The 14,572-nt window shown below is 47.8% G+C and overlaps 2 protein-coding genes across 2 annotated transcripts; one reads left to right on the plus strand and one right to left on the minus strand.

Annotated features, from left to right (window-relative positions):
- Positions 1-2,337: 2,337 nt before the first annotated feature.
- On the plus strand, positions 2,338-6,947 carry LOC127306276 (uncharacterized). Its single transcript, XM_051336894.2, has 7 exons — positions 2,338-2,866; positions 2,962-3,042; positions 3,166-3,342; positions 3,922-4,092; positions 4,870-5,079; positions 5,211-5,299; positions 5,987-6,947. The coding sequence occupies exons 1-7, from the start codon at positions 2,770-2,772 to the stop codon at positions 6,644-6,646; spliced, it is 1,485 nt and encodes a 494-aa protein (XP_051192854.2). The 5' UTR covers positions 2,338-2,769; the 3' UTR covers positions 6,647-6,947.
- Positions 6,948-7,477: 530 nt separating this feature from the next.
- LOC127306277 (rRNA-processing protein fcf2) lies at positions 7,478-13,566 on the minus strand. The gene is made up of 5 exons (XM_051336895.2): positions 13,290-13,566; positions 13,151-13,211; positions 11,313-11,387; positions 11,090-11,205; positions 7,478-7,852 (listed from the first exon to the last, which is right to left on the minus strand). The coding sequence occupies exons 1-5, from the start codon at positions 13,520-13,522 to the stop codon at positions 7,744-7,746; spliced, it is 594 nt and encodes a 197-aa protein (XP_051192855.1). The 5' UTR covers positions 13,523-13,566; the 3' UTR covers positions 7,478-7,743.
- Positions 13,567-14,572: the final 1,006 nt, after the last annotated feature.

The raw sequence follows: 14,572 nt of genomic DNA on the forward strand, positions 1-14,572 counted from the left end.
ACTCTGCGCGCAGCCCGAAGGACGCGTCTTGTCACCCCACGGTTCCCAAACCAGCGGTGGGAAATCTTTTGCCGTTTGGTATGCACGTCTCAGATTCAATCGACTGCACTGACCGGTGGACCCGTGTGAAGAAATCCGTGCCAGCAATTGTTGGCCACTTGCCCCTTCGTGGCCATCAACGGCCACAAGCGGGACAAGTGCCCGGGGGCTACTGTGGGATCCCTGGAAACTAGGGTGCCATAGAGCTACGGTTGCTGGGCCCGTAGTAATCACCTGGAAGCAATCACTCGAGGAGGCTACTCCCGAGTGAGGCTCCACGAGGCGTAAAACCCTCTTGGAGGCATCAAGCTGGAGCGGAAGATCGGCTCGGGGAGGAACTCCCTCGCGGAGGTTCCCGAGCCACCAGCCTCTCTAAGTCAGAGAGCCTTCTTTGGAGTGATGAGATTAACCTAGGGAGCATCAGATGCCACCGGCGTGGGCCCTACCTTTGGGAGGAAGCAACGGGCTTCGCAGGCTACAAGACAAGGCCGAAAGACGCCGCGTGCGTCATGGATGAGCTCAAAAGCTCTGTCCCGAGGAGGTGGGGTGCCATTTCCTCTTCGGTGATTAAAGCAAGCTCGACGGGGGCTAAAGCAATAAGACCCTGTCCTTGCTACTCTGGTGCAAGACCGGATGGATGACACAAGCGGCCACCGGAGGCGTCATCGACGACCTCAGCCTCTGCCATGGACCGCTGCTTTAATCAGCCATGGACTATGTCCATCTTGTAAAGGGCGGAGAGTTTCCCGCCCTCAGTTTGGAGATGTGGAAACCCTTCTCCCTTAAGATATTTCGGGGGGAAGAGGACCAACTCGTCTATAAAAAGACTAGCCTTGCTAGCGTAGAGGGGGACAATCTTGAGCGATCAAAAACTCTAGACATATGTACGGTCATCTTCTCCATTGTGTCCTGCAATACAACCACCAAAGCAGGAAGTAGAGCTTTACCTCTCCGAGGGCCCTGAACCTGGGTAACTGCCGTGTTCATTGTTGCAGTACCGACGTCGGGAGTTCGCCGGCGTCCTTCTGAGTCCCCTGTGTTCGACCTTTGGGGTTCGGTGATACCTGTGTTCCTTCGCGGACACGAATCTCCCGCAGCGATGGGCTATTGCTGCAAGAAAACTTTTGGCCTCTCGGGTTTTTCCGGTATGTGTTCAGGACGCGATCTACGCATGGTACCGCGTACTAGCAGTTATTTTTTGGTTGCGTGCCAGAGGGGGTATCTGCTAGAGATGTTCTAAGTGAGGGAAACCGCATTGAATCTAGATCTTGGAATCATTGGTTGACCTTCACCATTCTTCATCTTAGATCGACAACTGGGGAGGCCGGCCGCAAGCTCATGTCCACCGAGCGGCAGGCTATCGTGGAGCCGGAAACCTTGAGGGCGGCAAACACCACCACTAGAGAGGTTGCTGACGTGGCCATGGTGGAGGCTTACTACCAAGCGCACAAAGCAGCGTCGGCGGAGAAGGATGCCAGGAGGAGCTAGGAGCACACGACAAGGGAAGCGGTGTAGGCGAAGAAGATAGAAGCGAATGTCCTTTACAACGGTGGCAATGACAAGTAGATCTCTTGTGTATTTTAATTTCATTCGATTATGCAAAATGTCTTTAAAAAGTTAAGTGAAATTCAACCATTTCCTTTAAATTTCTGTATTCATCATTTTCCAAATGAACCTATTGGGACCGCCGGTGGGAAAGAGGCGCTCCCCGCCCCCATACAACCGTTGATTCGCCGTTGTTGCAACCGGAGATACGAAACTGATGTCATATTTATGTATTTTTTATTTATCTTTTTTTTTGACACGTATTTTTTATTTTATTTTTTATTTATCTTAAGAGAAGACGGATGTAAAAATCCAATAAATGAAACATTGTAAAAGAATGAACAAATGCAATACCGAAGATAAGACCGTTCCCTCAACTACATTGCCCTTTATGTTGAAAAAAGATCATTGCTATGGTCTTTTTTTTCGCCGGGGCAGACGAGCATTGCTAGGCTATGCGCCTATGCTTTTTCTTGGCCAGAGCAGAATATTTGGGTCTCGTTTTCACACCTATCTGAAAGCATCTCCAATTCTCCACCCATAAATGCAAATGACTATTAAAAATAAATAAATTGATTCCGTGACACTAGACAAGCCTTAGCATGATTTAACACTCGAGTTACTAAAAAAAGCCATGATTTAACGCCTCATGTTGGGTTCCTTTACTAAACAAAAAAGTTGTCTTTTTTCCCAGATTCCTCTACTAATGAAAAGGCGGCGACGGATTTAAAGCAGACGCCGGAATGGCGGATGAACACCACCTACAGCTACATCACACTCTCTCTGCACGTGAACCACTCCACTCTACGCTCTCACTCTCTCTCGTCGCCGTCACTCCCCCAAAACCCCAGCCAGAAGTTCCGTAGAGCGAAGCGCAGGGCAAGAAGGCCAGTGGAGCTGTGGAGTGGCGATAGCAGCAGCAGCAGCCGCAGCAGCCAGTCGAACAGCGCCTATCTTGTCTCTTCCTCCCCGCCCGCCTCCTTTTTAATCTCTCTCCCCGCAAGAAAAGCTCGGATTCTTGGTGGTTTCCCCCCTCATCGATCTGAGACTCTGCCCTGCTTTTGTCCTCCCCCAAATGCCCGCCTCCCGCTCCCACTGAACCGAATCCCCCCGCCGCCGCCGGTACAACCTTCGCCGCCGCTTCTTGGCCGCGCTGTCGGGAACTGGGGGTTTGCTCGGTATCCAATGGGTGCCAGGGCGACGGCCGTCTCGGCGCTGCTGGTGGCCACGCTCCTCCTCGGCGCCTTCGCCCCTCCCGCCGACGCGTCCTCGTACCCCCAAAGTGAGCCCCGCGTTCTTGCTCTCCGCCCTTCCGCGTTTCTTGATTTGATTCGATTCGATTCGGCGTTTCTGACGAGTGTTTCCCCGCCGTTGCAGAGGTGGTGACCGGGTTCCTCTCCAATGCGGCGTCGGCGGTGATGAAGCGGCTCTGGTCGCTCAAATCCACGGCCAAGACAGGTGATTGCTGAAATCTCCCTGCGCCGCGCGCCCTCTTGTACCGTAGCGTCTTTTCCAGATTTCTTGATCCGGGTTTTCCTGAAACAATGTTGTCTGTCTCCGTCTCTGTTGGTGGGGGAGCAGCGAGCGGAGCCAAGTCGATGGTGAAGTACGAGGGCGGGTACACCGTGGAGACGGTCTTCGACGGCAGCAAGCTGGGGATCGAGCCGTACGCCGTGGAGGTCACCCAGGGCGGCGAGCTGCTCGTCATGGACTCCATGAACAGCAACATCTACAGGATCGCGCTCCCGCTGTCCCGATGTGAGCCCCCTTTCTCTCTGCCTAGATTTGGCGTGTTTGCGCTAGCGTTAGTGCCTACTGGGATTCTGCTAATCAGATGTCTGCCAGCTGATTGGTGGGGGTTGGTGCTGAACTGCTTATGCTGCGGGTTGGTTGGAGTCATGAATTTTGGTCTGGCCTAGCTCTTGATTGCGATGTATTTGTTAGTTAGCAGTTCCTAATTCTCTAATTGCGATGTTTTTCATCTATTCTTGTAACCTGGTTAGTTCTGCTCGATGCGCAATCAACAGCAGTAGTTCACACTTGCAAAAGTGAGCAATTGGGTCTCATTTAAAAGGCTAATGCTAGTAATCTTTTCAAGTTGATGATATAATGTGTAGCATTGGCAAGGACAACTTGGCATGATGATATCTAGACTTCCATATGATAATTGTCCTATAGACCTAATACAGCTTTACCCTGTTGCCCTGCGATCTACCTTTTTAATCTGTACATTTTCCGCAAGGTGATGATGACATGGCTATCCATGTTGAGCAACAAATGGTTTTTTGATCTATATTAGACCTCGTTTCATCTTGTGGTACTGGCTGAACAATGCAGATAGCAGACCCAAGCTTGTTGCCGGTTCACCAGAAGGAATTCCTGGTCATATTGATGGGAGGCTGCGAGAGGCGAAGATGAACCATCCAAAGGGATTTACGGTGGATGGCAGGGGTAACATTTACGTGGCTGATGCTATGAACATGGCTGTTAGAAAGATCAGTGATACAGGTAAGCTAAAATGTCTAGTGGGGTATATGCACATGGTTTTGTCTGTTCCTTGAGCATCCTATGTCTGCCTTTTGGCTTTTGTTCTCCACCATGCATTACACACCTGGCATAAAAAAATGTCAAAGGTTATGTACCAAGCTTGAGTAAATTTGCTTAGAGTGATCTCTAGAAGTCATCGTGATGACCAAAGTATGCTTCTTAAAAACTTCTTGGAAGCTCTTTGTATACGCATCACTTGATTTCCAGAAACGGAAGAGAGAAAATGATTTTGCTTAATTGTTACCACGGAGAATCACAACTGCAAGACAAGAAATAATAGAGAGCACCACAGGTCCGCGACTGCTCTTTGTATTGAAGCCAAGCTATTTTTTAACATTATAATGTTCTGAAGCTGCATAGGAAAAGTATTAGAGAAAACCCTTCTGCTCTTCTAACTTGATTAAGTTGCTAGCTCATCTATTTCATAATAACAAATGATTCCTGCTTAACACTTTTACTCTGCATTGTTAATACTCCATCATCTTTGTGTATTGCATTGTAACTGTGTGCCCTAAATATTTGTGTATTGCATTGTAAGTGTGTTCCCCAACTCTGCCCATTCATCTAATCTTATAGTCCACCATTTTATACGTGGAGGTAGCTAAGTACAATATTCAAATTAACTGAGTTTCGTTGTAGTTAAATTCAATCTACGTGCTCTCCCATCCTTATGCATACCTCTTCCTATCTAATATTTTTTGCTAAACAAGTGCTTGACATATTGTGTTTGACATTTAGGGGTTACAACGATTGCTGGAGGGAAATCAAGCAGAGGAGGGCATGTTGATGGACAAAGTGGCGATGCAAAATTTTCTACTGATTTTGAAGTCCGTTACATTGCCAGTAGTTGCTCCCTTCTGGTGATTGACAGAGGAAACCAAGCTATTCGAGAGATCCCGCTCAACTTTGATGACTGTGTGTATCAGTATGAAGCTGGTGTTCCTCTAGGTATAGTTAACCGACATTGTACAATTATTATGTGACCTGACTAACTTGATGTTGGTGCAACTATTACTACCTAAGTTAACCTTTTAACCTCTGTACAGTATAGCTAATTACTTAAAGTTGTATCCTTACAGGAGTAGCTCTGCTTCTTGCTGCTGCTTTCTTCGGCTACATGCTTGCATTGCTCCAACGCAGGGTTTTGGGGATGGTATCAACAGAAGATGTAAGTGTTCACTGTTTTCTTTGTTTGTGAGGAAAAAAAACATGACGTGCACTCCCTGCCAGATTGGCAGAGTTAGCAAATAAGGCAAGGGCTACAATGGACCATGGGCCTGCTGTACCCTGGCAGGCCAGCACATGAATATGTTGCCATCAGTCTTTTGTCACTCCTGGTACTGATTTTCATCATTCATTGGCCCCAGCCTGCTTCCTTACTATGCCCACACATAGCGCTCATTTACCAGCTTGTGGGATATCTAGTGCACTAGTAACATGATTCTAGTTGAAATTGGTGGGTGAAATAACTTACTGTTGGGAAGTTCACAGTGCTAATTACCATTCCAGTTAACGTAATTCAGAATGGGAGCTTTTACTTATCACAGTGCTTGTACATATTTGGATCGCCCAATCTTGATCAGAAGCTGCATCTGATTAACTAGGGTGGGGCACATGAAAGTTGCATAAACATCCAGTTTGTTTATTATGCCATGATAATCCAGTATGAAATATCTTCAAAAGTTAACACAATAGATAGCATATTTATGTAAGTCTGTGCTGTCCTCCTCCTTATGGCTAACTTCAAAGTTATGTCTTGTTACGAGCATTCCTGTTGCAGTAATTGGTTTTGATAGGGATCTTGTTGTAGTACATTTGGAGACAACACTGTTTGAATGAAAATTTTCCCTTGTAGGAACCCCAGATTCAACCAAAAGTCAGCATCGCAAGCATCCCTCCGTACCAGATTCAGAAGCCACTAAAGCCTTCCCTTCGACCCCCGCTAATCCCCACAGAGGAAGAATCCGAGAAGCAAGAAGCTGAAGAGGGGTTCTTCACCTCAATCGGCAAGCTGATCGGAGGAGCCAAATCATCCATCGTGGAGATCGTCGGTGCAGCATTTTCCAGGAAGAAGCGCGTCAACATGCACCATTACCAGCAGGGCAGAGCAAGCTCCTGGCCAGTACAAGAGAGCTACGCCATCCCGCGCGACGAGACACCTCCAGCGCTGGACTCAAGGACGCCGACCCCTCGCAAGAACTACGCGTTCATGTCGAAGGAGCCAGAGAAGATCCACCGCATCCGGCAGGACGGCCGGGCTACCCAGTACAGCGGCTGGAATGGAGAATCGCCTCAGCAGCAGCAGCAGCAGCAGGTGCACCACCAGCAGTACCTGCAGCACAACAGGCAGTACTCCCTTGGACCACAGACCTTCTATGAGCCGAGCTGCGAGGCGACCAACGAGATCGTGTTTGGGGCCGTGCAGCAGGAGGGGGATGGTGCTCGTCGCGCCAGCTTCAGTGACGTGGTCTATGAGCAGAACGGGCTGCGGTACCGCAGCGGTTACATGGGGTGAGAACCACAATGGTGTCCGGTAGAGGATTGGGTGCTCTTTTTTTGCCAGCTACATGATTAGATTTACTGCTGTTCTGCCGCCCATGTTGTACTCCATGTCTACATGTAAGGTTATGACAAGTGAAGACTGAAGAGAGGAAGAGCAATGTAGTAGCAAGTACCCGTTCTCCGGGTTGAACCGTCGATGGAAAAGCTGGGTTTTTGCTAGAAGAATGTCGTGAACTTGGACTAGTAATATATATACTAAGAGATAGATTATGTATGTATGTAAATGAATTCTGGTTTGATGTGTTGGTCCTGAATTCGTTGGGCAGATGATATCTCGCACTGACCGACGTTGTTGGATGCACTGTGCTAGAACATGTGCTGTGAGGTGCTCATGGGTGGCATGGCAGACAAGCAACGGTGATTTGCTGATGGGGCAGGGACTCCAGGGAGCGGTGGGCACCTCCTGAGGTTTGCTTTGCGTCCATCAGCATTCGCCACTGGCGATGGGCAAAGGGACAAGTGGTGTGTACCCGAACCCAGGCAACAGATTGACACAAAACATAGGCTGGCCCTCCCCGCCCTACATCAACAGTTCTGGGCTTGTTTGTTTCCATCATTTCATCCATGACACCGTCCAGCAATTATCTCCAGGTCCAGGATGGAGATTATGATGCCCAATGCTAAGCACACAGGATGGAGTACTACTTTCCTGGCTAATGATACTTTCCGCAATCCAGAATGTATTGCTGGAAATACGTAGTTGAGTTATATTATTGAGGTAGGTAAAGCATCATTCCGACCTCAAATTCAGATGACTATGAGAAATATACATGGCTAGAGTTCATTCAGGAAATATGCTTGGATAATCTCCCAAAATTCCCAAACTCAGATCTTGTTACTAGAAAATGAGCGAAGAAACGATTCTCACGTTCAGCACCTGCTTACATATAGGACTGGAAATGCTGTCTTCTATTACAAAGAGATCACCACATCACACTGGAGTCACAGCTACAACGCAAAACTGAGGAAAGCACTAGTAGCAGAAATATGAATGACACCATTCCCCAGTTCTTCCTTGGTGCAGAACAGGGACGACAGACCACACCTATCTCATTTCCGCCTATCCTTGGCCCTTTTAAATGTTTGCCTGCCCTTGTTCTTCCACTTCTGGTTGCCTCCTGGCGTCCGGGTCTCCTGAATTTCCCTTACCTTACGCATCCTGCATTTTGACAGAGAGTGATGGCATTCAGTTTCAGGAATGCTCTAGTTAAATGTGAGAAGATACATTAGCTGCCAAGTTTTTTAGTAATTTATAAATGAGAGAATTCCTTATCTGGCCATCACTAAAGTTTGTCTTCCTTATTTGGCCCTGGCAAAAAAAAATTCTTCCTTTCTTGACAGACAAAATTTAGTTGATTCCTTATTTGGCCCTACCGTTAATTTCGTTAGTTACTCCCGTCAAACAATTTTTTGCTGGACTTATATACCCTTAGTTGCATCCATAGATCACTGACTGGTTGCTGGGAAAGGCGGAAAGCTCGATTGATGGAGACAGAGTGTAGGAGACGGCAGGCGGCGCGGCCTCAATCTCCCAGCTGCTGCTCCCGTTGCGGTGCTACGCCCCAACCTGATGACGGCCGACGCGACCTCGACGGGAATCAAATCCCTGGTCTCGAACCCCACATCTCCTCGCCTCCTTCTGCTCCATCTCCTCCCCCGCGTCTCGCTCACTCTATTTCTGGTTGGAAATTGGAACACAGCACAAGTGCACAACAGGGGAAGAGATGGACCGCTTGAGTTGTGTGGTTGTGGTTCGTTTCAGAACAGAAAAAGGGGATAACGTGCAAAGAAATCAGATTCCATCAAGCTGAGTCGTGTGTATAGAACATTCCAACTATTAAGCATGATTTTTATACTTTTGGAACTTGTACATGTTGGTTCCGTCAAAATTTTGATTTTTTTAGAATCTGAGCTAAATGTTCCAATTCAAATTGGCTATGTAATGATATTATTCCGTTCTAAACGTTAAACAATTACATCACAGCCTTTTCAGTGTCATTTCCTCACATATTATAGCAGGGGCAAAAGTGTCATCTTACACATCTACTTAACACCATTAGTGCTTAAATTGCACTAGAGGGTCAAATAAGGAACCAACCAAACTTTGTGTGTCAAGAAAGGAAGAATTTTTTTGCTAGGGCCAAAAAAGGAAGGCAAATTTCAGCTAGGGCCAAATAAGGAATTCTCTCTATATAAATCAAAGCACATAAGTACAGTTTTGTTCTATTCTTAGTCAGGGTCTACTTCTGATATGTGACAGAATCAGACAGTGATTCATGCAATGGACGCTGCGTCCATACCTAACTCCAAACTGAGGAAAGGCTCTAGTCTATTTTAGAATATGGTTCTGTTGTTGTATAACTATAAGAGCTAAATACACCACTAGTCCTAATAGTTGTATTTTAGGTGCAGTTTAGTCCTAATAGTTGCAAAATAGGGTGAGGTAGTCCCATTAGTTGTCCCAATGTGCAAAAGTAGTCCCAATTGATCCTAACACCGACACGTGGCTTCTGTCTTTTCGCAAAATAGCCCCTACACATTTTCCATGCCCATCTGGCCTGACAAATGTGGGTCCCACCTGTCAGGTGAGAGGAAGAAAAATAAAGTTCATCTGAAACCGCGGCCGATAGATTCGAACACACGATCTACTGCCCACAGTCCACCCGATAGAACCACCAGCTCACCTCATTCTTTCTGTTAGTAAGCAGACTACAACCTTATTGACACTGACAGTTCGCTAACTTGCCTGCACCAGCCGGAATTCTTTTTGGAAGATTATTATACTGTGACCCATTTAATATTTACGCGGATTATGCAGCATCCACAAAAATATCACATGTTGATTAAGCTACGTTGTGTACAAACCAATTGATAGGCACATCATGTCTTAATAAATCACAACACATCGAGCCAGCTCTACATACCGTGTACTAGACTATATTTTAAACTAAACAGTAAGACCAACAATATCTGTCAACCAATAATTAAATCACACACTTCTAAATAAATTTGGCTGAAAATAAAAATACGGTTCGAATGGGGAAAATTCAGTTACTGAGAAAAACATTGGTATTAGGCTGAGAGTTTTTTCGCGCGCAGGGTATTTAGACCCGCATAAGAGCATCTCCGGTCGCGTTCCCAAAGTGTCCCCAGTGCGCTGAAGCCCGACGAAATGGCGGCAGAGAAGGTGACATCTCTAACCTTGGGGTATCGTTGTGGATGCCGTCGACGACGTCCGGGAGGGTGCGCCCGAGAACGCCCAGAAACGGAGGCGCCCTCCTTGCTCCACGTGTTCCTCCGGCCGGCGAGAAGGAAGGAGAGGGCGCTCTTTATTATACATCAGCAGCAGGCGAAGCGGTAGCGGGGGCCTTGGCCGCAATAAACATCGACGCGGATGGTCACGCATCCATGCACGATGAGACGCTTCACTGCGCCGCTTGGAAACACCTGGGGGCCATTAACGTAGCTTCACCAGGGGTAGGCGACGGGTTTTAGACTTCTGTGCCAATGACGCGTTGGGCCGCCACTTCTCGCCTCGTTTTCTCCGTCTGTTGGGCGTGCCTGGAGCGCCCCATGTGAAGCGATACGGGCTCAAGGCGTCGGACAACGTATTGGGCCGCCCGGACCAAAAAAATGTCAGTTGCGCCCAAAAAACCTTTGTGGGACGCTACTGGAAATGCTCTAACGCCTGAAGTGTGTTACCGATGCACTTTCTCAAGATCCAACTTAGATGTGTGTTGCAGCCATACCATCATTTCGAGATTTTATCCCAAACTAGAAGCCAATACTCGCCGTCAAACATGAGTTGTAGGTGAGAAAATAATAAATAAGGTATGTTGCCTATTTGACTGGATTCCAGAAACTATTTACTTTGACCTGCTAGATAATAGATAAAATATAAGCTCTTTCACAGAGCACAAACAATCATGGGCACCTGGTGGTTACCGTGTCCTTTGTACGCTTGTTAAGCCGTCCCGCATTCAAATTCCTCTACGAGCATTTTGTATTTTTAATTCTTTCCTCTCAACTGTCAGGTGGGACCGGCATTCCTTAGGCATCAGCATGGTGAGATGTGGTATAGAAAATGTGTAGGGTCCTTTTAGCAAAAAACACAAAGCCACGTGCTAGCATTAGGACTATTTGGGACTACTTTTGCACATTGGAACAACTATTGGGACTCCTTTACCTCATTTTGCAACTATTGGGACTAAACTGCACCTAGAGTGCAACTATTAGGACTAGTGGTGTATTTCACTCTATAACTAACTACCCATGGAATCCTTTGATCCACCATATGCAACTAATACACAAAATCTTGTACTGACAGGCAAAAATAAGAACAAAGACAGTGAGTCTCCAAGTATCCCAGAATGTGGTATAAGTACGATGAGCTTACCTGTAGTTCTTCAGTTTTGGGTCAGATAATATCTCGTCGACCAAGTTTGTCTTCTGATCACTCTTTGTGAGCCTACCTGAGTAGAACTCAGACGCAGGCGCAATAACTGTTCCCACCTGAACGAATAATATTCAGCATATTAACTACTGATGAACATTCACAAGTTTTCAACAGGGTGAGATACCTAAAATAATTAACAAATCTTTGTGATTTGATAACTTACTTGGAAATACTTGGGTAGGGCCTTGGATTTACCAGATCTCTTGAAATGCCTTTTAGGGTCCAGTACATGTCTCAGCTGGAAAACATATGCCGAGCATATTGTGGTTAAACCACCAAAAACATAAACACTAGGAAAAAAGAGATGGCCCCGTCATCATTATGCTTGAACATTTAAATTGTATTTTAGCTCACAACATTCTGTAATTCTTAGAATTAACACAGTTGGACCAGATTGCAGTACTATCATTCATGTTTACAATCAAATATGGATGGTACTAAGTGTTCACGAAACCATTCATGCTTGCTCAATGGCTATATTCTCTGCTACTGAGACCAAACAAAAGGAAAACACTTGTATTTTGTGCAGGAGAAACCTAATATCATCCTGATAATAACACACAGGCAAAAGTCAAATCCATGAGTACGCGTGCATGCTCTACATTCTAGTACACGCATTGTTTTTGTGGGCAATTAAAGCGGTTAAATTGGGGTACAGGTGGAGAATTGGTGATGGTAAACAAACCAGGTTCTGGTTGGATACTTGCTTTGGGTCCTCACCTCTAGCTGTCCAATTCTGGGATATTTACTGCATTTGCAATTAGCAACTTGCTACGGTATCTCGGGTTTGGGATAGTCCTGTGGTTAGACTATCTTTTAGGAGAAACTTCAATGATGCTCTTATGGAACAATGGCAGGAACTAGAAAAAATCTGTAGCAGCATTGTTTTTTCTTCGGATTGCGACTCTCATTTGGGAACACACTGCTAATGGGCAATATACCACCAGCTCTCTTTACAGCATCATCAGCTTTAGAGGGATCACGCCAATTTTCATTCCTTCAATCTGGTCTTTGGTGGTACCTCCCAGAATTCATATTTTCCTATGGTTGTTTGCAAATAACAAGCTTATGACAAGGGACAACTTGGAAAAAATAAAACATGGGCAAGCCTGTTAACTGTGAATTTTGTACCGACCTTGAGTCTGTCTCACACTTATTTTTTTGATTGTATAGTTACTAAGGAAATTTGGTCTTCTGTCTCTTCCTTTTTGGATATACATTTAGGATCAGATTGGAGCGTTTTGAAGACAAGAAATGCTATAATTTTTTACAACCAAACTTGCCTATGTATCAAACAGGTCTGGTGGCTAATCAATAAGGAAGTGGAGACTGATTTTCAAAGAAGATATGCTGGAGAAGATGGATCTGTTCTCTCAGCACGTTTTGGTGATTCTGCGGACACCCGGCGCCCTTCCCATGGACATGACCATGGTCCCCGTCACTCCAGCTTCCTTCACTTGTGGTCCAGGCCACTTCATGTTAGGTTCTCCAAGTCCGGGCACTCCGGTGGCTGGACATCTGGGACTGTCAGCTTCCACCACACCCTCCAGGCCTGCCAACTGCGCTCAGCTTCATCACCAGAATACCCTGCTGCTGCCAGCTGATGTTACAAGGGCAAAGTTGCACAACATGTGTGAAGAGTTCGTCGCCAGCCTCTCTCTTGTTTCGTCTTGCTGTTGGTCGGAAATTGTAACGTGGTGTTGGGTGAAAGATGTTCTTTCTAGTCTGGCTAGAGTTTAGCTACTTCAGTTTTTCCTATCTAGTTTTCATGTAATTCACTTGTTTTGGACCTCAATGTTTGTCTCCTGGTTTCATTAATATAATGGGACTGGGGCTTCCTTTCGGGAGCCCTCTTGCTCCAAACAGAAACATTCTAGTACACACTTATCAAATGGTTGATGCTTGACCATCAGCCTAAATGCTCAATTAAACAGGTAGTTTCTAGATTCCAAAGTTACCACGATGCAACCCCACACAAAAGTACTAAGTGCAGTACCATACCTGCAAAATCTCCAGGTCTTTCTTGAGCTCGGGCGTGATGGTGGGCGCAGGCATGTCGAACCTGCAAACGGACCAGCGTAAGCACCCATCCAATCCAAGGAACCAACAGCATTAATTAGACTCTGATTTTCCAACTCACCAGCCCTTGCCGGTGGTGTCCTTGACGTTCTTCCTGGCCATCTTGTTGACCTTCCTCGGGTCCCTGGGCGGCACGAAGAGCCCGCCGACGAGCTCGTTGCGGGGCTTCCAGAGGCTCCCCTGCGCGTCGATGCTCGAGGCCGGCGCCGCGCCCTTGCTGCTGCAGGCCGCCGGCAGAGAGGGAACCTTGGGCGCCCACGACAGGCCGATCGGGGCTGCCGCCGCCTCCGTCATGTCTCTCCCGCTGCCTGTAAGATCAGGTAGCTTCGTTGGGTTAGGCGGCGGCGGTGCAGGGGAGAGGAGGAAAGGCGGCGGCGGTGGGAGGGGACTAGGGGAAAGCCTTTACGCCGACCTGGCCGTAAGTGGGCTTGGCCCAGAGTCGTTCTCTGCGTTTGGGTCGCGTGCGTTTTCGGTTTCCTTCCTATTCGATGCGCCCTTGCCTTCATTTCGTTTCGCTGCGTCAAGTTACCCTCATAGACTGTTTCCCTACTAGAGAAACCAACAATCACTTAGCACCAGTAAGTAGCTTAAAAAGCCGGACCCAACCTCCCTCACGACCCAGCCCTAGCCCCCACCGCACCCCTCCTCCCGCCGCCGCCGCCGGTGGCGCAGCCGGGCAAAGCCCCGGTGGCGTGGCGGCGGCGGCGGGGTCTTCCTCTGCTGCGCCGGGAAGCGCCCGGCCTAGTCTTCGCATGGTGTTCTGGGACGGCGTCGAGATGGTGGAGGCGACGTCCCGTCGGAATAAGGATGCTGGAGCTCGATCCCCATCTCGGCAAGGCCACTTGTGGTGGCGTCGGCAAGCTGCTGGCCTGGTTTCCTCTCAGATCTACGGATCGGGGGAGGGTGGATTCCCCGGCCACGATCGAATTTCGATCCTGCCGTCGAGTTTGCGGAGTCTGTTCTGGAGTCGGAGGAGTGCTGATGTTGTTGCCTTCTCCTCGGCCGGCCGTGGTGGCGAGGGAGAGGAAGGGGATGGCGCCATTGCCTTCCTTTTTAGGGTTTGTGTTCTTCTGGTGGCTTGCGGCTGTCATGTTCTGCAGCTTCTTCCGGCCGGCCTTGGTGGCGAGGGGACGAGGCGGTCCGACGTGGCGACGCCAAAATCGGCCAGATGGTCGGGAGAAAGACCCTTCTTCCTCCTTGTCGGTATGATTTGCTGCTGCTGTTCTTCTTCTTCCTCGGCACTGATGCTGGAGGGAGTTCCTGGTTTGCCCGGGCGGATGGCCCGGCCGCGGTGCTGGACCGGTCGGTTGACTCGAGTTCCCTTCCTTCAGGAAGGGACACTTT

Source organism: Lolium perenne, chromosome 6 (genome assembly GCF_019359855.2).
Source record: "Lolium perenne isolate Kyuss_39 chromosome 6, Kyuss_2.0, whole genome shotgun sequence".
NCBI lineage: Eukaryota > Viridiplantae > Streptophyta > Magnoliopsida > Poales > Poaceae > Lolium > Lolium perenne.

Coding starts and splice junctions, on each gene's coding strand:
- LOC127306276 (XM_051336894.2), top strand. CDS start 2,770: ATGGGTGCCAGGGCGACGGCCGTCTCGGCGCTGCTGGTGGCCACGCTC. Junction 3,043..3,165: donor CAAATCCACGGCCAAGACAG/GTGATTGCTGAA, acceptor GTGGGGGAGCAG/CGAGCGGAGCCAAGTCGATG. Junction 5,300..5,986: donor GGATGGTATCAACAGAAGAT/GTAAGTGTTCAC, acceptor TTTCCCTTGTAG/GAACCCCAGATTCAACCAAA.
- LOC127306277 (XM_051336895.2), bottom strand. CDS start 13,522: ATGACGGAGGCGGCGGCAGCCCCGATCGGCCTGTCGTGGGCGCCCAAG. Junction 11,206..11,312: donor CCCTACCCAAGTATTTCCAA/GTAAGTTATCAA, acceptor TTATTCGTTCAG/GTGGGAACAGTTATTGCGCC. Junction 7,853..11,089: donor CCAAAACTGAAGAACTACAG/GTAAGCTCATCG, acceptor GTCAAAATGCAG/GATGCGTAAGGTAAGGGAAA.